This window comes from Triplophysa rosa, linkage group LG4, assembly GCF_024868665.1.
Source record: "Triplophysa rosa linkage group LG4, Trosa_1v2, whole genome shotgun sequence".
Classification (NCBI taxonomy): domain Eukaryota; kingdom Metazoa; phylum Chordata; class Actinopteri; order Cypriniformes; family Nemacheilidae; genus Triplophysa; species Triplophysa rosa.
This window is the reverse complement of record NC_079893.1, coordinates 14,710,155-14,736,307: the sequence shown is the minus strand read 5'-3', so window position 1 is coordinate 14,736,307 and position 26,153 is coordinate 14,710,155. Positions and strand designations below refer to the sequence as shown.

Sequence of the window (26,153 nt, the reverse complement as noted above, 5' to 3'; positions counted from 1 at the left end):
AACATAAAATTGAATAAAAGATGTCATGCCAATTTTTTATTTGTCGATCCAGAAAGTGTTGACCACCGTAAAAAGTCTCATGCCATTTGGATAGAGAATATTTTTAAAAAATTTAGCAAAGTCATTTGCGGGACCGCATAAGGGTCAGTAAACTCAGATCCAGAGATTATTCACGCTGAGTGTGCTCAATTATTTAATGTTTATTTAAAAAAGTGTTTTTGTGCCTCATTAGCAGGGAGATTCATCCCGACGAAGACACAGAGAGAAAGAGGATATCAAAATCACAAAGGAGCACACACCAGCTAGTGAAGAGGAAACCGCAAGCTGGGAAGCCAGTCGTGAAGGTAAAGGTTTCTCTAAAGTAATTATTCAGTTTTACATCTGTAGTTATACATGTCAATGATTTTAATAGATTCTGATAACGGTGATTACGATTACGAGTTATCGCTGGAGATGAAGAGACAGAAAATTCAGCGTGAGCTGATGAAGCTGGAGCAGGAGAACATGGACAAACGAGAGGAGGTCATCATCAAGAAAGAGGTACATGAGCAATTTCATGCAACTTTTAATCTTACCATGAAAGCTTTTTAACAAGAGACAGAAACTTTAAGTCGTCCATTTAGGTCTTTGTTATCTTTTATTTATGTGCTAAAATAGAAATTTTAAGATTGATCCATCAGTGGTGAGCAACAACACAAATTACATTTTTAACCATATATTTTATGCTTTCAAAAAAGGATCAAAGGCCTTTTTCATACTATCGTTTATACTTTAACAATAAACATAGCACGCGAGGGTCTTGAGACGTGCTGTACTCCAAAGTGCATGTTTACATTAAAAAGCAATGGAAAAGTCCCGCAGTGCAATGGGTATAACACATTCTCGTGAGTTGCCTTTTAAGGGCCATTCATATTTTGCGTCTTTTGCAAACACAAGTTTATTTTAAATGTAGAAATGCTGCAGGTGTGCACAAATAGGGAGCGATGCGGTCGGCACCACATCGAGATGAAAATATTTCAACTTTTCAGAATGCCGCACGAGCACTGCAGGTCATTTAACAAGAATCAACCAACTAATGTAGACAAGCTCAGTGAAGATTGAGACACAGAAGATCACAGCATAAATTGATCTAGTAGGGCTGTGCAAAAATATCGATAAATGTAACATCGCAATATTTTTTTTTTCGATAGTGTATCGATTAGGGCTGCAACTAACGATTATTTTAATTGTCGACTAATCTAGCTATTTTTTTTCGATTAGTCAACTAATCTAACAATTATTATTTTATTAGTCTAATAAAGATTTTTTGGATTACTTTATTAATCCTTTGGCAAACTTTGCAAATAAACAATAAGTTCTAGTATTTTCTTACATTATAAAGCAAATCATACTTTTTACTCCACTTCTTATAAATAAATATAGTTGTTTTAACATTTTAATCCGTGTTTACATTAAAATCACTATCTTCTTTTAATTAAGTAGTTTTAATTTTAAAAGTAAAAGACAGATTTTTTTATGTACTTAAGTACTGTATTAAAGGTGAAAAAATAAAATAAACTTAGCTCTGTATACTGTGGTAGGCTATATGAGACCAGTTTTTTTTTGTTGCACTTATGCTTTTTGTTGTCCTTATGTTGTTCCAATTGCTTCCATTGTTTCCCTCTGTATGTCGCTTTGGATAAAAGCGTCTGCTAAATGACTAAATGTAAATGTAAAAACATTTAAAAATGTGTTTGTGTTATAGAGCATGATATATGCTCTGTATTTTTTTCCTCCAAGTAATATCCGACTCTATTTTCAGTCTCATAATGTAATTGAGTAAAAGTAAAATACTACTATCTGTCTCGGTTTGTACAAAACTATCACCGTATAAAAGACTTTAATGCAGAGTGGCGTTAAAGCGAGCCCGCGCACCCGGAACTCAGAATGATGCGCTTAATGCATTCGTTTCGTTATTTACAGTTATGCGCATCCCGTACGCACAATGATGCGCTTAAAGCACATACTCCTTCTGAAGTCCCGGGGATCATTTTGCTCCCCAAAGTAAATAATAGTTAGAACACAACGAGAAGAGATGATATGTTACATGTTTAACACATAGTGCGTTGCATCAATCCAACAGTTTACAGTTAAATCGGAGGTTTAAAAAGAATTATTTCGTATGAAGACGCAAAATATTCAGACCGCTGCCAGTGCTTCTAAAAAGCTAAGCTAACGTTACACTCAGCGAGTAACTCACAGTCTCTAGCAAAATACATTATAAACAAAACCATAGACTATCATCTTGTCATTATGAAGAATAATGAAAACATTGGAACATCTTGGAAAGAGTAGCATCCTGACCGTCACCGCACACACGCATGCTGACTGGAGATTGACAGACAGCACCAGCGGAGGTCAGAGTTTCTTCATTATGCTATATTGGTTTATTCCTCGCATAACACTATCGAATGACATAAAAAGTGCATTGGTGGTTTCATGATAGTTTGTCCTTTTTGAAGCTTAAGAGTAATTTAAGCAGGGTCACAATCTGCAAAAGTTCACATACACTAACTTACACTAGTACAATAGCGTTAATGTAAATCAATAATGTAAAGCGTAGTGTTAAAATAAAGTAATTTATTATGAAAGTCTACATCTACGTGTCCCTCTCCGTCTGTTTGTGATTGCGTGTCCATGCTGTGATGATGGCATTCCGGGGGTAACTTAACGTTAGGGGGATTCCTCCGTCCACTAACTTACTGCGTCCGAGGCTCTCGATCGCTGTTTGTCGGGTGTAGTATACTTTCTCTTGTTCTGCTGATTAACTTGCACACGCCCGGGAACAGAAACTGCTATTACAGCAGATAAACGTAAATAATACGACGCGTCGACGCATTTCACGCACGCGTCGTTGCAGCCCTAGTACCGATAGTGATACCTCTACTATCGATATTTTTTTTTAAATCATGTCATATACATATGGCCAAAAGTAAGTGGAAGCGAGCATGGCGAAAAATATAAGAACGCATGTAGCTCTCAGAGCTGATGTGTGGCTGTGCTTTGGTTTTCAAAATAAGTAATGGAGTAATGAGTTACATAAAATAATGCTGTTTACAGGCTTCGCAAGTCATGACACAAGTCACTTGGCTACTGCAGTGCATTAGACAGAAAGTTTATTAAGAAAAGTAACAATGACATTTATTGTGCTTTCACGGATGTGACGCCAGCACATTTAAAGCACGGATGAAGCAGAGGTTTTATTCTGCCCATCTTCAGTGTTTTAACTGTAATGCACCACAACAGCCAAGTGACTTGCATGACCCACCTTATTCATTCCCCTGTGCTACCCACTTGAGGGGCGCAATCCACAGTTTGAGAAGCCAAACCTCTGATCTAAAGGTCCATGCATCACACATCATGGCCACTCTGCAGAGGTAAGGGATGTTTTTACACTTATCCTTACAGAAAACCCCAGGTGGTGCACAGCATGTTGTATTTCTAGCTCTACTTTTTACATTTTCTATTTAAAGTATTCCAATATATCGCAAATGTGTATCGTATCAAAATACATAGCAATATATTGTATCGTGACCCATCTATCGTGATATGTATCGTATCGGGAGGCACTTGCCAATACACAGCCCTATGATCTAGTAGCAGAGTTATTGCAAGGTATTTTCACTGCATATAATCCATACAGTGAGGGAAATAATTATTTGATCCCCTGCTGATTTTGTAAGTTTGCCTGCTTACAAAGAAATGAAGGGTCTATAATTTTATGGTAGGTTTATTTTAACAGATAGAGACAGAATATAAAAAAATCAGGGGAAAAATGTTATATAAAGGTTATAAATTGATTTGCATTTCAGTCAATGAAATAAATATTTGATCCTCTACCAACCAGCAAGAATTCTGGATCCACAGATTGGTTATGTGCCTATATGGACCGCAGATTAGTCCTGTCAATTTAAGAAAGTACTCCCAAGTCAGCTTGTTATTTATATAAAAGATGCCTGCCAACAGAATCTGTATCTTCTATTTCAACCTCTCCACCACCATGGTCCAGACCAAATAGGTTTTAAAGGATGTCAGGACAAGATTGTAGACCTGCACAAACCTTGAATAGGCTACAGACAGAAGCTTGGTGAGAAGGAGAGACAACTGTTGCTGTGATTATTTGGAAATGGAAGAAATACAAAATAACTATCAATTGCACTTGGTCTGGAGCTCCCTGCAAGATTTCCCCAATGGAGTAAAGATGATCATGAGAAAGGTTAAAGATCAGCCAGAACTACACAGAAGAAGCTTGTTAATGATTTCAAGACAGTTGGGACCACAGTTAGCAAGCAAACCATTGGTAACACGCTATGCCACAGTAGATTGAAATCCTAAAGCACCCGCAAGGTCCTCCTGCCCAAGAAGACCCACCTGGCTCGTCTGAAGTTTGACAATGAACATCAAAATGATTCAGAAAAGGCCTTGGCGGAAGTGCTGGCACTGCTGTGAGACCAAAATGGACTCCTGTGTTTGGAGGGAGAGAAATGCTGACTATGACCCCAAGAACACCATCCCTACAGAGAAGCACAGTGTTGGAAACATTATGCTTTAGGGCTTTTTCTCTCCTACGGGTACAGGATGACTTCAGCGCATTGAGGGGCTGAGGGACGGGCCCATGTACCGTACAGTCTTAGAACCTCCTCCCCTTAACTAGATCACTGAAGATTTGTCGTGGATGTGCCTTTAACATGACAAAGACCCAAAACATATTGCCAAAACAACCAAAGAGTGGCTTAAGGAGAAGCACATTAAATGTCCTAGCCAGTCTCTAGACCCTAGTCCTATAGAAAATCTGTGAAAGAGGCAAAAACTCCAATTTGCTGAGCGACAGCCAAGAAACCTTAAAGATTGACAGAGGAGTGGACTAAATGTATCCTGACACATGTGCAAACCTGGTGACCAACAGTTTTGGGAGTAATGCGTTACAAAAGATGGCGTTTTTACACTCGGTTTTTCGATCTCAGACTTGGACATATGTGACTCTAGCTTGTCTGACTATTCAACCATTTTATTTACCACTGCTTTTCCGGGCCGTACTGTTTTTACCAATGTCTCAACCTCGATGGTGTCGTTCTTTTCCAGTTGGCGCAGTGGAGGAGTTTGGTTCGAGTTACAATGTCATTTCAACTAGCTCTATCGGCAGTTTGATTTCCTCATTCGGGAACCCACATGCCGATGAGTTCCTTGACTGTTATAATGACGTGTGCTCTAACATCCTAGACTCTATCGCTCCTTTGAGGTTGAAGCGCCCGAAGGTAAAAAAAAATCTGAACCTTGGACGAATGATTCTATCCGCTCACTCAGACAGATCTGTAGGAGATATGAGCGGAAATGGCTCAAGGACAGGCTACAGATCTCGTATGAACTTATGCGAGATTCCCTAAAGGACTTTCAAAAAGCAACAAAGACCGCTAAATCTAAGTATCTGTCGGACACTATCAAATCAAAACAAAATTGTCCTAAAATATTGTTTGCAATTGTTGATTCTGTGTTAAATCCGGGGGTAAATGCCGTGTCAAAGGGGTCTCTGATTTCATGTGAAAAGTTAAGCTTTTTTATTGAAAAGGCTGATAGGCTGAGACCACACAAGTAGCCTGATCTAGCCTTCTGTGAGACAGCATGGAGCCCTGCTACTTGGTCCTCCTTTGACTCCATTAGTATCTCCACCTGTAAATCGATCATTAAGAACCTAAGAACGACTGCCTGTAAAAAATGAGTAGGCAGGATATCATTTGCAAAGTCAGTAATAGATTATGTTGGCTCTGACATACAATTTTTGTCAACCTGAGTCTGAGTACAGGAAGGGTTCCCGACAGTTTAAACTAGGGCTGTGCCGATAAACGATATCATATCGAATCGCGATAGAATGTATTTCAAAAACAATGATAAGCTATTGGCATTTTGACTCGATATGGATTAATCTTACAGTCTAACAGAACGCAGAAATAAACGCAACAACAGTCAGTCAGCGTGCAGCTTTTGCGTCAAAGTACAAAGTCCATTTCATACTGCACTTGGCAAAGAAAACTCAACATGAGGAGGAAAACATTACTGGAAGCGGAAACAAAGGTGAAACTAACCTCGAGTTGTCATCACGCGGTTTATCAAGTGTCTTATTTTTTTTTCGCAATCGCCGGTTAAACAAAACAAACTTGAGGCGCAATTGCAAGCGAGTTACCTTGAAACTCAAGCACAAACGCAAGCGAGTTACCTTGAAACTCAAGCACAAACGCAAGCGAGTTACCTTGAAACTCAAGCACAAACGCAAGCGAGTTACCTTGAAACTCAAGCACAAACGCAAGCGAGTTACCTTGAAACTCAAGCACAAACGCAAGCGAGTTACCTTGAAACTCAAGCACAAACGTTTTATATCCATCGTTAGCAATATATGCTAACATGAGCTGGTGCATATGAAACAAACCAGCGCTGCCCTGTACAGATTAGAGATGTAATGAAGTGAGTTTGTGTGCACATTAAAATATTGAACCTTGTATGTAAGATGCTTGCATGATTAAAGAAATGTACTACAGTTTATGTGAGATGTCTTTAAGGTTCACTGAATGCATTGAATGAATCCCACTACTCGAGCAAGACATTATTGAATGTCAGGCGCAGGTGCTGAGCCAATAGCGTTCGAATGTACACAGTAACGGAGCCCTTTCATTGGTTGAATGTACTGAATGAACACTCCCTTTACTTAACGAGTCAATTGAGTCAAAATGAGACTGAATTAACTGGTACATGTTGTGTATGGCCTAATATCCTCTGTGTTGCAACAGTGCATTAATTTAATTTAACTTTAACTGGTTAAAGGTTAACTTATGTTGATAAACTGTATTTAAAATAGATTATTTTAAATACAGTTTTTTAATTAAATATATATCGAAATAAATATCGTTATCGATCAATATAGAAAAAAACTATCGAGTTTACTTTTTTGCCATATCGCCCAGCCCTAGTTTAAAGCATGCGATAATCACCCCCTTTTTAAAGAAACCTGACTTGAGTTCATCAGTGTTATCAAATTTCAGACCTATCTCAAATTTGCCCTTCATGTCGAAGATCTTGGAGAAAGCAGTCAGGTGCAATTACAAACGTTCCTGACCTCCAACCACATTTATGAATTGTTCCAATCTGGGTTTAGGAAAAAGCATAGCACAGAAACAGCACTGTTAAAAGTCCTTAACGACATTCTTTTATCCACCGATGTAGGAAATGCTGTGGCATTAGTTCTGTTGGATCTCAGTTCAGCTTTCGATTTGGTGGATCATAGTATACTTATTTCTCGGCTCCAAAAATGTGTCGGCCTTAGAGGCACCAATCTAAATTGGTTTAGATCATTTTTAATGAATTGTAAGATCTCAGTACATATTGGACTAAACTCTTCCTCTACTGCTCCTTTGACTCAAGGTGTTCCCCAGGGCTCCATTTTATCTCCAATGCTTTTTTCCATATATTTACTTCCTTTGGGCGCTATCTTACAGAAATATGGCGTTTCCTTCCACCTATACGCAGACGATGTGCAACTGTACCTTCCATTAAACTGTAAGAAAGAATCTCAAAATGGAGCCTTGCACTTATGCATAAGAGTTGAAATTATGGCTGACTAATAACTTTCTGACCCTAAATGAAGGGAAAACTGAAGTTATCTTATTTGGACCTAGTGATGCTTTTAATGCTAGCACCTACGACCTTGGAGTCTTAACAAAATATGTCAATCACAGGGTAAAAAATTTAGGTTTCTGGTTTGACTCTGATCTCAAGTTCGAAAATCAGATCAATGGAGTGGTCAGATCATGTTTTTTTCATCTTCGCCGTCTAGCGAGAGTTAAACCCTTTTTGTCTAAGGAAAATCTTGAATTACTTATTCACGCTTTTGTGTCTTCTAGATTGGAATACTGCAACTCCCTCTATTACAGAATTCATCGGGCTTCCCTTGATCGTTTACAAATGGTCCAAAACGCAGCCGCTAGACTAATGACTGGGACATGTAAATTCGAACATATTACCCCAGTTCTGTTTTCACTGCAGTGGCTCCCAGTGAAGCTTAGGGTGGATTTTAAATTACTTGTTTTAGTGTACAAATCGCTGCACAATCAATCGGCAGCCTACCTCTCAGAGTTGCTGCACCCATCAAATTCGGTGCGATCGCTTAGGTCTGAAAACTTAAAAATGTTGTCGGTCCCAAGGTCTAGACTTAAATTACGGGGTGACCGGGCATTTGCCATCACCGGCCCTATGTTATGGAACAATCTCCTGAGTATGATTCGGGCAGCATCGTCTTTGTCTAATTTTAAATCCTTGCTGAAGGCACTTTTTCTGGATCAAATGGCAACTACCTAAATTTGTGATGCTTTGCTTTTATCTTAGTGGTAAAGGCTTGTGTAAAGAGAGTGATTTATTTATCATTTTATATGCTCTTGTTTTAGGATTTATATTTGTAATGTTTGTGTAAAGAGAGTTGTATATTTTATAATTCCTTTTTAAGGATCTGTTTATTTTATTTAATGGTTTTATTTCTGAATGTACAGCACTTTGGTCAACCGGTGGTTGTTTTGAAATGTGCTATAGAAATAAATAAAACAAACAAACAAACAAACAAAAGTAATGCATACAGTAACATATTACTTTTTGCTGTAACACAGCAGTGTAAGGCATTACTAATCAATTTTCAGTAATATTTTACTCTGTACATGTTCAGTAACGCTTGCGTTACAACAAACTTTTCACCTGAGAGACATTAACAAATAGTACTATAACAAGTAAGTTCTATTTCCTGTTCGTGTTGTCATTCATCTCCCTCTGGCTGGTGGAACTATTTTGTATTGTAACGCAGCATGATTTCAGCCTCTGAGCTAAAGGTCCGAGGCTATTGGTCCCGCCCGGTTCGCTGTAAGCGCCAGTGTTTTCCTGCACAATTGGGCTATTTTGAAAATGCAGTTGCTGGAAAAATCATGGAGCCGCGGGTTTTTGGGCTTCTTTCATGATGTATTGCAAAATGTTTATTTATACTCTGAGGATAAATGTTAATTGATAAGATTCTTAATGTGTATTCATACACCGATGAATACCTGGCAACTCCAGGACCGGCTCGTTCTCAAAAGTGTGGGGAACAAGCGTTTGACAGGCAGGATACAGTACAGGGAGGGACGTGGGAGCTCAGCTCAAACATAGAGGAAAATATAGTGGTGGTATTAAACAATGCATCCGAATTATGCTTTTACCAATGTTTTGTACTAAGGTGCATGTCACGTTGCACAATGAAAGAAATCACGCGTAAGTGTACAACAGTTGGTTCTTCCGGCTGCCAAATATCACGTTTGAGCAGCGCTATACGCAGTCTAGAACAACTAAAACATTGAGGTGCTTGTACACATTATACATATGCAATACATTAAACCATGCTTATTTCTTAAGCAAGTTTTTGCATGTCTTACAAAGACAAAACACGTTTGTCGTCCATTTCTGTGCGTGTCCTAGTGCACACATGGGATCTTTTTTAAAGGGACACTCCACCCAAAAACGAAAATTCTGTTATGGATTACTCACCCAAGTTGTTTCAAACCTGTATAAATTTCTTTGTTCGATTGAACACAAAGATATTTGATAGAATGTTAGAAACTGAAAATTCTTTGGCATCATTTACTACCATTGCAGGAAAAAAATATAATGGTAGGCAAAGGTGACCATTGTTTGCTTTCCTAAATCCCCCGAAACGTATTTTGAGTTCATCAGAACAAAAAATATACAATACCTAGGAAACCATTCCGATAAGTAAATATAGCAATATAAACGTCTTTTGGCAGTTGTTAGCTTTGATTTGACATGGAAAATAATTGGGCTAGTTTTCATTCCTTTTGGGAGGGTTTTGAGGGGTCATTGGGCTGCTTTCAGGAAGCTAGTTAGCAAGATCCCTGTGACCAGCAGCAATGACAAGGTATGCTAACGTTTACATGACTAGCTAGAATTCTATATAATCTAGTTCAGTGATGAGATGGGACTATTTTGTATTTAAATACCTTTGAAAAAAAAAAATTTGTATTTTGTATTTAAATGTTTAATCTTAGTATTTTTGTATTTTCAAACTGAAATACTTTTTGCCAATCAACCTCCTTATAAGACTGCATGGATGGGCAGTGTATTCAAATGCATCCATTTGAAATAAAAAATACTATTATTTTGTAATAGAATTTTGAATTTAAATGCATTTAATCTAGTATTTATTTGTATTTATTTGTGTATAGCCTAGTTAATTCAACACATCAGCAATCTAAAGAGGTTGATTGGCAAAAAGTATTTGGTATTTTGAAAATACAAAAATACAAAGACTTGTTTTAGAACGTTAAGTTCTACTTCTGTAGTTATTGTTGTGAAAGTAACTCAAAAGTAATACAGGAGTCATGTAACGTATTACAATTCTGAGTCAGTAATATTGTAAGGTAAGGAATTACTTTTAAATAACAGTAACAAGTAATCTGTAATGGATTACAGTTTGGAAGTAACTTGCACAACACTGGTGACCAACTATCAGAAATGTCTTACCTCTGTGCTTGCCAACAAGAGTTTCTCCACCAAGTACAAAGTTATTTTTTCTCGGGGATCAAATACTTAAATCACTGACTGAAATGCAAATCAATTTATAACCTTTATATAACATTTTTCCCCTGATTTTTTTATATTCTGTCTCTATCAGTTAAAATAAACCCACCATAAAAATTATAGACCCTTCATTTCTTTGTAAGCAGGCAAACTTACAAAATCAGCAGGGGATAAAATAATTATTTCCCAAACTGTATATCCTTTGTTTATACCTCCTCGTCTCAACGGCTGGCATGACCCATGGTTGCTTGGCAAGGACGGACGCCAGGGAACTCCTAGGCGCATTAGAAAAAAAACATTCCGCGTGGTTTTTATACGTGAAATGTGAATTGCCCCTTACAGTGATCTCTCTTTCATTCACACACACATCTTATTTTTTCTCACTAATAACTTGACTGAAGCAGCACTGCGCTCATTTAAAAAATGAAACCATTTGGAATTCGTAACAAAGGTTTGTTTAACTGTTATGCTGGGCTGGAATTCATGGCAGAAGGAAGTAGTTCCCCATTTCCATTAAAAACGGGAGGGTTTTAAAGACACTCCAATGTTGTTTCTGATTTATCTACACGCTTGTGTCATTGAACTGTTGTATAAATGCAAAATCGCTCTCATAGTCATTTGATAGTCCTGTAGGAAACTTTTTCCTCGTCGAAGCCGAGACCAGGAGACGCTGGGATATCTTTCATACAGAAGTTCTCTTTATTGAGGACTCTCTGTGCGTCGCTGTAGTCATCCAAGTCTGACTTTTAGTTCAGCACAGTAGAGTTTTATACCTTTCAAGGGGGCGGGATACATAGAGGTGGAGATGATTTACACAAAGCATGCAAGTGCAATACAGGAATCAGCCCGTTACCGGAATTGTCCCAGCCAAGGTCTCATCAGCATAAGTGTCATTCAAATGCATAGGTGCTAATCCAATCAGCCTGACAGTATTGCCCATACCTTCACATTATCATAGAGACAAAGGCTTAGCTGTGCCTTGAGCTTAGCATTCACCTTTAACCCTTTAGGCGCCAGGGTTTTTTGGAAAACATGCTGGATTTTGACATCAAGATTTCAAAAGCTTGTGGCTTGAATGGACTTAAAGATAGAGATCTTCTGTAAATTAGAAAATGTTGGGCATGACCAAAAGTTTATGTGGGGTGTAAATATACTCATCTACTTTGCATATTATGATGTCATCAGGGGCGGCCAACTTGAATTTCATATTATTCAGGAAATAGTAGATATTGAATTGATGTTTGAACTTATTTGCATGTTTTTTTTTACTCTTTGATCCTTATTCCAAATGATCAGAAAAGAGGAAACCAACTATAAAACAGGAGAAAGTACTAAATTATTACTATATTATTATACTTTATAGTAGTAAAACGCATGTGAACAGTAGCTTACTTTCTGATCAGTTCATCAGTAATATTCAGGAAATAGTAGATAGTGAATTGATTTTTGAACTTATTTACATGTTGTTGTTCATTTCAAATGATCAGCAAAAGAGAAAATCAACAGTAAAACTATTAGTAACTATAGTAAAATTATTACTATATTACTAGTAAAATGCATGTGCCTATTTTTTGATCAGTTGACCAGCTATCTGCCCAATCAGCTGCCTCTACCTCTAGCAACAGCTCTCCTATGGACACTACGACCACGTTCACCCCTGCCACCCCCATCTCCGTTAGGCAGTTAGGGTCGAAATGATCGCTCGTTTGTGCCTTACGAACATTCGCGCCTTGCACGGCGGCACCATTGCGCTGCACAGATATACCGGGAGATGCGCGGTCATTAGACAACTGATCGTGATTTCCAAAAGGCAAATATTCCCCTTCAGAGTCATAATCAGCAAACAACATTCTCAACACATCCTCGCGGTACAACCTTTTATTAGCCATTTGGCGATTTTCTCTCACAAATCTCACAATTTACTCTTGACGCTCTGAACTGAACTGCTTCCGCTTCAAAGACACGATAGCTCACTTGCTCTGCTATTTGCTAGAACACTTTGAATAGGAACATTACGTCATTTTGGTCTAGAATCGAAGTACTACATGTCTGCCATCTAGTGGTATGGAATACAAATGAGATATTACACCATATTAGGATCTACAGCCTATTTTATGTAGTATGACGTCTTGTCGCAATTCTGCGGCTTTGGCGCTTAGAGGGTTAATTTGGGACCCTGCCCAATGGTCAGGAAGTGCATAAAGACAAAAGGGTAATGCCTCAGACACCTGGGCTGCCTGACTTGATCTTCTTAGAATGTCATCATCTTTACCTCAAAATGTGAAACATAATGTACATAACTTTAACCTAGATATAACATTGTGTAAATTTGTAATCCCACAGTGCTCTACATCAGCAAGGCTGTGATTAGGCCAGAGGCACGAGGCCGCAGACCGAGTGACTGTATAGAGCTGATATACATGCTGATATAGAGTACTATTACACTCCTGCTTGAGCGATATTGCATTATTATCAGATCTTCAAGAGAAGGGCTGCTAGATAACCACAGTTCACTCTTATACAACTTCTCCAACATTTTTTCTAAGAACATTGTGTTTATTCATCTCTCAGACACTTAAAAAATCACATGTGTACAACAATACATACACCAGAATGTGTTTCTCGCCACCGTGGGGGCTGTGGCGGGGAAATTTTAATTGATAGCCAAGTGTCGCTGTAACCATAGATTTTGCAGTGAACGTGTCACATTGTTTTCATGAGTAGGCTCATGAACAGTCAGTAGAAAAATGGAAACAACCTTTCTAAAAAGGAAATTAATATGAAACCTAATTTTATAACAAAAAGTCTGTGTTTAAGAACGAATTCAAACATAACATCCTACATCTGCGCTATTTCCCAGATTGTGCCTGTTGAGAATATCTAATATGAGTTTTATGTGTAATTTATGTGTGAATAATAAGGCAATACAGTATCTCACAGAAGTGAGTACACTGCTCACATTTTTGTAAATATGTTATTATATCTTTTCATGTGACAACACTGAAGAAATGAAACTTTGCTACAATGTAGTGAGTGTACAGCTTGTATAACAGTGTAAATTTGCTGTCCCCTCAAAATAACCCCACACACAGCCATTAATGTCTAAACCGCTGGCAACAAAAGTGAGTACACCCCTAAGTGAAAATGTCCAAATTAGGACCAATTAGCCATTTCCCTCCCCGGTGTCATGTGATTCGTTAGTATTACAAAGTCTCAGGTGTGAATGGGGAGTAGGTGTGTTAAATTTGGTGTTATCGCTCTCTCTCTCATACTGGTCACTGGAAGTTCAACATGGCACCTCATGGCAAAGAACTCTCTGAGGATCTGAAAAAAGAATTGTTGCTCTACATAAAGATGGCCTAGGCTAAAAGAAGATTGCCAAGACCCTGAAACTGAGCTGCAGCACTGTGGCCAAGACCATACAACGGTTTAACAGGACAGATTCCACTCAGAACAGGCCTCGCCATGGTTGACCAAAGAAGTTGAGTGCACGTGCTCAGCGTCATATCCAGAGGTTGTCTTTGGGAAATAGACGTATGAGTGCTGCCAGCGTTGCTGCAGAGGTTGAAGGGGTGGGGGATCAGCCTGTCAGTGCTCGGACCATACGCCGAACACTGCATCAAATTGGTCTGCATGGCTGTCGTCCCAGAAGGAAGCCTCTTCTAAAGATGATGCACAAGAAATCCCACAAACAGTTTGCTGAAGACTGGAAGACTAAGGACATGGATTACTGGAACCATGAACTGTGGTCTGATGAGACCAAGATAAACTTATTTGGTTCAGATGGTGTCAAGCGTGTGTGGCGGCAACCAGGTGAGGAGCACAAAGACAAGTGTCTTGCCTACAGTCAAGAATGGTGGTGGGAGTGTCATGGTCTGGGGCTGCATGAGTGCTGCCGGCACTGGGGAGCTACAGTTCATTGAGGTAACCATGAATGCCAACATGTACTGTGAAATACTGAAGCAGAGCATTATCCCCTCCCTTCGGAGGCCGCAGGGCAGTATTCCAACATAACGACCTCAAGAGGGTTAAGGCAGTGCTGTAAAACAATCGTGGCCACACAAAATATTGACACAAAGTTTGGACATTTTCACTTAGGGGTGTAATCACTTTTGTTGCCAGCGGTTTAGGTATTAATGGCTGTGTGTGAAGTTATTTTGAGGGGACAGCAAATTTACACTGTTATACAAGCTGTACACTTACTTATTTACATTGTAGCAAAGTGTAATTTCTTCAGTGTTGTCACATGAAAAGATATAAAATATTTACAAAAATGTGAGGGGTGTACTCACTTCTGTGAGATTCTGTGTATCAGTAAAATCTGTACATTTAATTTAATAATTATGCTTTCTCCGTTAGAGATTTATCATTATAAATAAAAATCTTAATCTAAATAAGTTAACTAAATAGTACTGTATTAGGCCTACAAGTATAAGCAATTGCGTGCATGTTAAAAGGTTTTTAAAGCATTTATTTTTATAATTGACAGAAATCTCTCATAAACGTTTGTCCTTATTTGTCACATGCAAAATTCATGTTTATATTCCTTTTTAGAAACAGAACATTCTCTGGGCATTTACATTTCAAGTTTTGACCAAAAATGTCATATCCATGGAATTGCCCACATAAAAGCGAATAATAGTGCAATGTTTCAGAGCAACATACTCATCTTTTGTTTTTTAAAGGAACTGACTTAAGTTTGGCTTACAATAAAACATCTCATTGCTAATAACATGATACTGTTGTGTCTATACTGTGTGTCTTTCCCACGTTAGTTATACTGTGAATCTACAGGACTGAGTGGTGCTGGCAACCTGATCTGTGAAGTTTAGCTGATCATCGATCACCACTCCCAGGTTTCTGGCCGTTCTGGAAGATGTGATGGTTGATGAGCCCAGTTGAATAGAGAAGTTGTGATGGATCCTAGGGTGGGATAGGATTACAAGCAGTTCTGTTTTTGCAAGGTTCAGCTGCAAGTGATGGTCCTTCATCCAGAGCGAAATGTCGCTCAGGCATGCTGAAATGCGTGCAGAAACAGTCAGCACGTCAGGCTGAAATGACAGGTGGAGTTGTGTATCATCCGCATAGCAGTGATAGGAAAAGCCATGTTTCCGAATGACAGAGCCAAGGGATGTCATGTATACAGAAAAGAGCAACGGCCCAAGCACTGAGCCCTGAAGCACCCCTGTATCGAGGTGTTGGGACTCAGAGACCTCACATCTACAGGATACTCTAAATGACCTACCTGTGAGGTAAGACCTGAACAATTGTAGCACCATTCCGAAGACACACCCATAGCCTTGAGGGTCGACAGGAGGATGTGGTGGTTAACGGTGTCAAAGGCGGCAGATCCAGTAGGATGAGTACAGATGATTTCGAGCCAGTCTCAGGGCTTCAATGACAGAGAGCAGCGCAGCTGAAACCTGACTGGTTGCTGTCCAGGAGGTTGTTCTGCATGAGAGAGGAGAGCTGGTTACATACAACACACACAAGAGTTTTGGTAATGAAGGGGAGGAGAGATACCGGTCTTTAGTTATCTAACTGTGCAGGATTAAGAGTGGGTTTCTTCAGTAGCGGGGTAATACGGGCTTCTTTGAAGACTGCGGGAAATGTGCCAGTGGTGAGAGACGAGTTGATAATGTGGGTCAGAGTGGGAACAACCAATGGAGAGATGGCCTGGAGGAGATGAGTGGGGATGGGATCTAGCGGGCAGGTCGTTGGGTGGTTCGAAGACATGACCTTGGAAACATCATCTTCAGATGAAGGGAGAAAGAGGGGAGCAAGCATGTGTCAGGGGTTTGGGCGTGATCAAGAGGCAGCGGCGCAGAGAACTGCCTGCTGATGGTGGTAGTTTTCTTTACGAAGAAAGATGCAAAATCATCAGCTGTTAAGTCTGATCGAGGTGAGGGGGCAGGCGGGCAAAGAAGAGCAGAGAAGGTATTAAAGAGAGTATGAGAGTTAGGCGAGTTGTTGATTTTAGCATGGTAGTACTGAGTTTTCGCAAAGGAGACAGCAGCAGAGAAAGAAGAGAGGAGAGACTGATAGAGACCGAGGTCAGTGGGTTCTTTAGATTTGCGCCACTTTCTCTCAGCAGACGTGAGCGTGGCACGTTGCTCGCGGAGAACATCAGATAACCAGGGGGCAGAAGGGGGATGCATGAGGTGGCCTGGATGTAAGGGGCATAAGCTGTCTAAGCAGGAGGTTAGTGTGGAGCAAAGAGTGTGGGTGGCGCTGTTAGCATCAAAGAGAGAGAGCTGTTCAGAGGGAGGAAGCGTGGCGGAGACCGCAGAGGATAAGCGAGAGGGAGAGTGTACGTAGGTTGCGTCGAAATGTGACCAGTGGGAAGGCATGTGTAGTGTCTGGGGAAGTTAGGTCGAGATCAAGAGTGATGAGGAAATGATCCGATGTGTGCAGCGGGGTGACCTGGGAGTGATGAGTGGAGCAGTAGCGTGTGTAGATAAGATCTAGTTGATTACCAGACTTATGAGTTGCTGAAGTGGGAACTCGCTTGAGGTCAAACGATGCAGTCAGGTTGTTGAAGTTGGCAGCCTGCAGTTTTTTTAAGGTGGATATTGGACTCTCCAAGTACCACCAGAGGAGTACCATCCTTGGGGAAGGATGACAGAAGCGTATCCAACTCCTCCAAGAAATGTCCAAGCTGACCTGGGGGACAATAGATAACTACAACATGAGTTTTAACAGGGTGGATTACAGTAACAGCATGTGACTCGAATGAGATGTTGTCACATGATGGTGTGTGCCAGCTGTTTGAATTTCCAGTCGTTAGGGATAAGTAGACCGGTTCCTCCACCCCTCCCTGATATGCGTGGGCTGTGGGAGAAAGTGTAGTTATTGGAGAGGGCAGCCGGTGTGGCAGTGTCCTCTGGTTTGATCCAGGTTTCAGTAAGTTGTTTTTTACAGTGCACTGACTGGGTCACAAATAAATGGTAAAGCCAAATTCTATGATTTTGCCTTATTTCTTTTAATTTAACTCTCTCATAGAAGTGTTGTATGAATACGGATCTAAACACAAAACTGCGTTTCTCTGCATTGGGAAAATATAAGGATTCCTATCTTAAAGGAGTCATTTTGCACGGCTAAAACGAATATTATTGTTTGTTTTAGATGTAACGCAATGTGTATACACCATTTAAAGTTGAAAAAAACGTTGTATTTTCCACATACCGTGCATGTTTGTATCTCCTCTTTGCCCCGCCTCTCTGAAATGCGCTGATTTTTTACAAAGCTCATCGCTCTGAAAAGCGAGGTGTGCTATGATTGGCCAGTTCACCAGTGCGTAGTGATTGGTCAAATACTGCAAGCATTTCACGGAAATGTAACGCCCTCTTACCATATTCGGAACATCAGGTTCCAAAGCAACTGACAGACGACTGACAGATTGTACTGACAAACGATACAATGAGATTTACAATTACGCCCACCTTAACTACGTGTAGATTTGGGCGGTCTTAGTCAAATCATGTTACGCAGATACGTAGATAGGCCGTGGTGTGGTTACACAAGGTGTTTCAGGCAAGTCTGGTTGAGCATTCGCTTTTAGATAGAATGCATCTTTTGTTTCCACACTTTCATTTGTGCAATTTTACGTGTCTAATACATGCATGGGCAACTTATAACACAGAAAAACACGTACTTCTGCCATATGACCCCTTTAAAAAATATTTTACTATTGAATTATTTACGTGGGTGTTATAAGATCAAATGTATCATAAACAAAGAATGGTCTTTTGAGAAAGACAGTACTTTTTATTGAGGAAAGAACAAAGTAATATATTACAGACAAAGAATGTTACTAATGATCCTCTTGATTTTACAATTATCTCCAATTACCCACAGCCCTCCCCCAAAAGAAGAAAAAATAAAAAAGTAATATATGGAATAAATAAACAACAGAATAAACAATAACAACAAGCAAAAACATTACAGAAAAAAACAAATGAAAATAAATAAATTGCTGAAACATGAAAACAAATAAAGGATTCTTAAGGTACTGATAATACAGTCAATGAGGAATGTAGTCAATGGGGAGCCCATTGAGTCTGGTTGTGTTGTCTGTTTCAATGTGTACATGTCTTTAAATTTAACTTTTAAGTTTAGTTTGAGGGGAAATCTACATCCTTTTCAAAATATGACATCATTGGAGACCATACCAAATAAAAATGTTTAATGGATCCTCTAAGACAGGGGTTCTCAACCATTTGCAACTCAAGCCCCACCAAGGACTGTTTAAAAACATTCCGAGGACCACATTTCCAAATATTATAGTATGAACACTAAATATTCAAAAAGTACAATTATATACTCTGCTCAGGGTTCGTACGGGTGCTTTAAATCCTGTAAAATGATTGAATTTGAATATAGTCATTTTAAGGTTAGAAAAGTGATTGGATTTGGGATCAAGTGCTTAAAACTGCATACAACTTTAATTTCGTTGCTTTCATAATAATTCGCAATTTTATGGAGAATTTTTCTTTTGAAATAAAATATACATTTTGCACATAACGAAAATACGAAAAAAATCGGCGCGTGGCTATAATGTTATCTGCCAGTCTTTTGGATGTGCGCCCTCTGGTGGAGCAGAGTAGGAGATGAAAATATGCCGGGCGTTTGCTGTTTCAATGCTCGTTGGCTGGAGGACGAAAATGACAAATTATGGCTAAAACGTGGACCAAATCCTCGAGTGGCCACCTGCAAAGTATGCAAAAAGGACGTGCAGCTCTTCACCATGGGGCCAGCTGCGCTTTCAAGTAGGGAAATGTCACGTGATTTATGCACAGCTTTTGAGTGAAGTACGGGAAAATGCTGCTGCATCCGAAAGCCAGAGGGCGCTCTCGTGCGGAAACTCCAAATACGCACTGCAGAAGAAGACCCTTCTAGAATCTATGCCTATGGACATCTTTTTATCACTGTTACTCAAGCAAGCCTCATCAGGTATTTTTATGATAATAAAGTATATAATGATCATGTTTGACGGGTGTTGCTTTTTCAAATGCACATTATAAGCGACTCAAACTCGCACTGCTTTTAGATCAGCAGCATTTCCTACTGATCCCAGAGCCGTGCTTCACGGACAAGCTACGCATTAAAAATATTGACACATTGCATATCGCAGCCAGCTCGATTGCAATAGGATTTAGTGGTACCGCAATAAAATATCTTGCAGCCCTACTTTCAAACCACATGAAAGGTAAGTTTTTCGATTATTTCGAAATTTTCGATTAGGCCAATCTTACTTAAAAACTACGTCAAGTTGTGTGTGTGTGCTCACCGACTGAATTCTGCAGTGTCGCGAATTCTTTCTTTCATCAAACAACAAAGTGCTAATACGATGTTAACGATATCAGGGATTAGATTTTTTTCGTATAAATAAAGATTTTTTATTTTTTTTTGCTCGCTGGGATCACCCGCGTAAAGTGCTAAATGTTTTTGTGACGGGGTGGGGGGTTGGGTGCTGTGTGGTATAAATGGCGTAGATGCGCCATCTAGTGGCTGTGTATTGAAACAGAGAAATACATTCTTGTTTTAGTTTTTTAACACAACACACAAGTTTAAACAAAATACAATCAAGGGAACTTTTATAACGTAATGTTAAACAAATATCTTTAAGATTGAAATACATATGATAGATATGATAACCAGTTCATTTTTTTTCTTCTGAACTGTCACAAATTTACAGGTGGGTCATTTTCCATACTGTTAAAACAGTACCTTAGTCTTATCCTAAAGTAATATTGACAAACTAAATATATCATTTGAAAGCTTACAACCTACTGTTCCCACATTTGGGGACTAATTTTCAAAACAAATTACATAGGAACAGTATTATATTAATTGCATTTTAATGAGCAAAAATTGTTTTAAATTTAAAGAAAAACTTGATCGATTCTCTATTTGTGATGCGGCGGCAACCTATAATTCGCACCCATGTTCTTTCCATGTTTATTTTGTGTTATTTTATGTGGTCAAATCATATCAATTACAAATAAGTGCCCACAGTACTGTATAGGATGTCTGCTTTGTGAGTTAAATGACAATTTGCTCAAGTCTTTTATGGAATAAATTTAGTATAGTTAGTATATAGTATAATTACGTATAATTGGCATACAGTATAACTATGGATTATCTACAAAGGAACATACAGTATATGTATGTCAGCATGTAATTAACGCAGTTGTAAGTGACTGGAAAAGTATAAAAACACACATTAAAAGTGCTTTTAAAGTGCTGGATTTTGATGTTGGAAAAGGTGTAAGAACCCTGTCTGCTGTTAATCTTTTATGCCACGGTAGCAGACTTAGTCAAGTCAGCTATATAGATGAAAACTGTCCTTGTAATCATAGAAAAGACTTGGCAGGTTTACTCAGTAACCATTTATTCCTGTAACAATAACAGGCCAGTTCAGACCAATGACTTTGTCAGACACACAGGTGAAATAATCTTTTCCAATTCTTATCCCAGATATCCAAAATTTTGTTATTCCTCTCTTATACCAACAAAACAGATTACTGCATTGTTTTACAAACCATAAAAATTTCAATCAATAACAAATTAAAAATGCAACACCAGATCAAGGCTTATATACCTGTAACAGGTCAGAAACACAAGGGGAATATTCTATTAATTAGCAGAAATGTTCATTCACAACAAGTTACATACTGTAATAATGCTTTTATAACACCAATTGTATTTGATAATTATGAACTGTTTAAAACATCTGAAACTGTTTAAAATCTTACATATTCAACAAAAGTAAAGCATTTCATACATGTTATATGTATTATGTTATTTTTTTACAATTCAACTGGAGATAAACTGGACACGTTAGACCCCTTCCCACACATCCAAAATTGAGGAAGTCTAACTGATGCGTCACAGATCAACAACACAGTTTTCATAAACAACCACTTTAGGACCATTAATAAATCCCAACACATTAACATATTTACATGAACTGGTTTTGGAGAAGCTTGCATGAGAAAAACAATATATACTGAGACAAACCTTTATTCGTTCCACGAGTTGGCATTCAATGTCATCCTTCATGTCAACAATTCTTCTAGCCACGGTGTCATCGGAAAGTGGTACTGACCGAATTTTGGTTACAGCTGCGTCACCCAGTAACTCTCGACACATCCACAGCATTTGGCAAAATAAGTTCCTCAGCGATTGTAAAGGCTTTCTTACTACAAGCAACACGAGCGGCAACCATATAGCTAGCTTTCAATGTGACTTTTGATTGAGTTGTTAACGATGTTATGGCTTTTTGTTGAGCCTGAAAAGCGTCTTTTTTCCTTAGAAAATATTATTTTGGCTTGACAACACAGCCCGGGTGTTTTGTGTCAAATGTCTCTGTAACAGTTAGCTATGATGGTTTTAGCGCCTCGTTTGACAAAATTTCTCCACATTCAACACACTGCCTTCAGCTCAGTCTCAGTACCTGCCCTTAGTAAACCAAATTTAATGTATTCTGCATCGTATTTTCTCACCACACACTAAGACGCTTTTGCTTGCACGGGACTTATCTTTTCAGAAAACGATCCATTTTACTGTAACGTAATTTATATTTGAATGCGCAAAACCAATCACGTCACAACGTCAGATTGACGTTCAGTCTTGTGATTGGTTTTGCGACATTCAAATATAAATTACGTTATGTTGCAAATATGTTGCAAAAATACTGGCTAATTTTTACAGGGCTCTAGACTAACTTTTTGCACTGGTTGCACTGGTGCGCCTAACTTTTTTTCTTAGGTGCACCAGCACAAAAGTTAAGTGCACCCAAATTTTCGACCGCATCGCATGTAACACCGCAGATTTACAAGTTCACTTTTTTTTTTAAATAGCTGTCCATATAGGCAATATTGACTTGTAAATGATTAACGAACAATCTGGTCAACATAACGTTTTTTATTTGAAGCACAATTCTACAAGAAAGCAGGGCTCTAGACTAACACTTGAGAGAGGTGGCACTGGTGCTACCAAGTTATTCAGTTGGTGGCACCAGCCCTTAATTTGATAGCACCAGAGTCGTGGGGTGAGGTAAGAAAAAATAATCACTAAAACTTCATTAAAATGTGTTTAATACATTAATAAATCAATTAGAAATTAATACAAATCATTGTTTATGATTTAATTATTTTTATTTTATATGTAAACTCTCTTTCAACACTTTACCATATTTAAAGCACATCTTTCTTAAAGCTACTTTCTTCCTTTATTTGTTGTGAACGACTCCTATAAGAGAACACAATTCCTTTAATATCAGTGAGTGTTTTCGGGCCCGTCCGTTGTTGTTTGATGAACATTATAAACAGAGATCTTTATTATGCTGCTGCCCCTTTAAGAGCTCGCGCAATATACTGGAACACGAGTTTTGTTTCCCAACTGTTTGGTCACGAAACAAACTGAATACCTTTACAAGGTTTCTTGTTAATATGGGAATTTTTAGGTTATTTTGTGTTAATATGTCCGTTTCAGAGTAAGAAGGCGTGAAAGAGAACTCCGTTTAGTATTTTGTGCTCTGACTCTCTGGGCGCGCGCATCTCAAACAACCCGCAAGACCTGAAGGCTTTTAGTGATTATTCTTCATGAAAGCTGCATTGATACATGTTTGGCTTCTATCAATAGCGACTCACAAATAAACTGTATTTAGCGTGATGTATAACGTTTTGTATGCTTTGCAGTATTGTTAGAGATCTTTATACAATAGTTTAGTGCATAAAGTTTAAACATGTTTCGTGCATTAGCTTCACATGCATACAATACTTGCAACACATTTTGTTATCTTTGCTGTTTTGTTACCTTAGCCGGGGAAATTCTTGTATTCTGCATATTTAAGTTGCAAGATTGAGCGCTTCACTCGTCTGCTCTTTCGGTCCTTCGCCTCTTACCGGTAACCCGCGAATTACGTCTTTGGGGGCGGGGCACTGATAGATAAGTGAATGGTTGAAGGATGGGAGACGAAAATGAGTGACTGAATGCGCCGCTTGCGCAATATAACATTTCTGCGCATTAAATTTATAATACGCAAAAATTATATATTGATCAGTTTGACAGTCGCACCGGTGCGACCATTAAGAAAAACAGGCAGGAAAAATAGTCGCAAAATGAGACCATTTAGTCGCAGTCTAGCATGTCGGAGCATTGGTAATGATTTTCGGACGGATCAGGCCTTAACTTAACATTCTTAACGAAAAAGTTGTCAATCGTTCTTTTCATCTTCTCTCATCATCCACGGCTACATCCACTCTGTGTATCTGACGGGCCTAGGCTACTCACCTCTCTGTCCGACTGCAGCACAGCATTTTCAAACGTACACACACATACAGGAATATCTGGACCACGGCCAATCAGAGGGGGGTCCGCCCTTCACTATCTCTGATTGGTTTAGACCACGATATGGGCCTAATGTGTCTGTTGTTGAACCACAGGGAGACTTTCGCAGAGACTTTTTTTCCCCTCGAACGGCTGGTCGCACCGGTGCGACCTCAGATTTTTTTTAGTCGCACCATTGAGAAATTAGGTCGCATGTGCGACCAAATTGGTCACACTCTAGAGCCCTGTTTTACTTCACAGCGTTCCGTTTGGGCTATAGCCTACCTTGCGTTCTGATGCCTCTATCAATGCTCTTCGTTCTTCTGCATTTGCCAATAAAAAAAGTAAATAAAAGTTTTATAAAACTGACGTCTCTGTCATTTGCAAAAAGCAACATTGTATGCTACAGAAAATAACAAAAAAAGATTATATGGGCCTATTTGGCACTAAATAAAGGAAGGCAGTAATAATAACAAATCATGTTATTTAGCCACCTAAAAACACCACAAGGATATATCCTTCAGCCCAATTTTCCCAACTAAAAATGCACATAACATTATATTGCAGTAGCCTTTATTACGTCATGTCTTTACGAGATCTTCGTGGGATGTGTGTGAACGCACGCACAGATTCCAGAAAATCACTGGCAGTGTGAATAAACAAAATCTAACGATCCTGGGACAAATTCCTGGACACATTTTCATTGTATTTTCTAGTATCTCTGTATGAAAAGGGCTCAAGTTAAATGGAATAAACAAAGCTTCCAGGCAAAAAAATTATCTCAATGATTTTTTATGTTTTCAAATTACTCGTTACTTGAAGAATCGTTTCAGCCTTAATACTTTGCATTCAATATTTAGAGTGAAACAGAAAATATTATAGGATCATTTGTTTCTCATTTTAGTTCATTTTGAAACTGTGCATGATAGCTTCAGTTTTGTTTTAGTTTGTTGGAACAATTTTTGTTTTGTTTCTTGTTGGATGATTTTATCGAGCTAGAGAATCATTTCTGCATTTCTCCTAAAAATGTAATAAACTGTAAAAAGTACTTTTAAAGCTTATTTTCCTGTAGTAATTAACATTATTCTGCCACAGCTGTCATTAGAACTTAATATTTATTGAACCCTAAAAACTCCTTTTAGACCTCTCCTGAGCACACCAGTTCTAAGGGGTCACCCTCATCCCGCAAGTCTAGCGGCTCACCCAAACATAGAGCTGCTGGGAAGGGTGGGACCTCAAGCAAGAAAGAGAAGTCCTCCACTTTGGTCATTTCTTCACCAGTGTCTGACCAGACAAGGACAGCAGAGTCGGACAGCAGGTTAGGTTTTAAGATTTATCTAGACTGCTTAAATTTTATAGGAATCAGAGTCCTGCACGGGTCCTGTTTGATAAACATTTATTTTCTCCCGCAACAAGCAACAAAATATTAGGAATTCCTGGTTAATGCATTTTTTAAACGTGTAGTAACTCAATATGGCAAAGTTTCGGGAGAGACAACCAAGAGTGAATCCACTAAAATTTTGTTAGCTAATAGTAGCTATTCTACTATTTGATTAGTGATTTATGCAAAATGTGTTATTGTTCATGTGACATTAACAATAGTTTCCCTATACAGTTAGGTCCATAAACATTTGGACAGAAGCACATTTATTTATTTTAGCTGTTTCAAAGTGTATTCGAGTTGCAGTTTTATAATGTATAACTGTAGCTGTCCATCCGTTGCATGCTGTTGGCTACAATGCTCAACGCTGCCAAGCACGCTGCAATTAGAAACCAGCTCTTCAGACAGAGCTTGAACACAAATAAGCAAAGGACCGTGTAAAAGCAGCTTTGTATCAGCTGAGGGGAGTCAAAATAGTCTTGGCTAGTGGATCTGGGTTCCGCCCGCGTGTATTATTTCCCGACCCGCACCCGAACTGCAAATGACACAAGTAATTATTCCACCTGTTACACGAAATATTAGCGGTTCACCCGATGGGTACTCTTGGGTGCCCGCCCACGTGCAGGACTCTGATAGGAATAGCTCACCAAAAGATTTATTTTATTCTGTAATGTACTCATCCTCATACCATCCAAAGTATATATAACTTTCTCTCTTCAGTTGTGCAAAATTTGAGTAATTTTTAAAGATTTCCTGGCTCTTGCAAGCTTTGTAATGGTATTAGATAGTGTCCCACTTT

The 26,153-nt window shown here is 38.8% G+C and overlaps 1 protein-coding gene across 4 annotated transcripts in view; it reads left to right on the top strand.

Moving 5' to 3' along the window:
• Nucleotides 1–26,153, top strand: part of zc3h13 (zinc finger CCCH-type containing 13) — a 127,940-nt gene that overhangs the window by 59,886 nt on the left and 41,901 nt on the right. For all 4 annotated transcript variants that reach the window (XM_057331020.1, XM_057331021.1, XM_057331019.1 and 1 more), the window contains 3 exons: nt 233–344; nt 413–540; nt 25,116–25,291. In XM_057331020.1, coding sequence (XP_057187003.1) covers nt 233–344; nt 413–540; nt 25,116–25,291 — 416 coding nt within the window. The remainder of the gene's footprint in view (nt 1–232; nt 345–412; nt 541–25,115; nt 25,292–26,153) is intronic.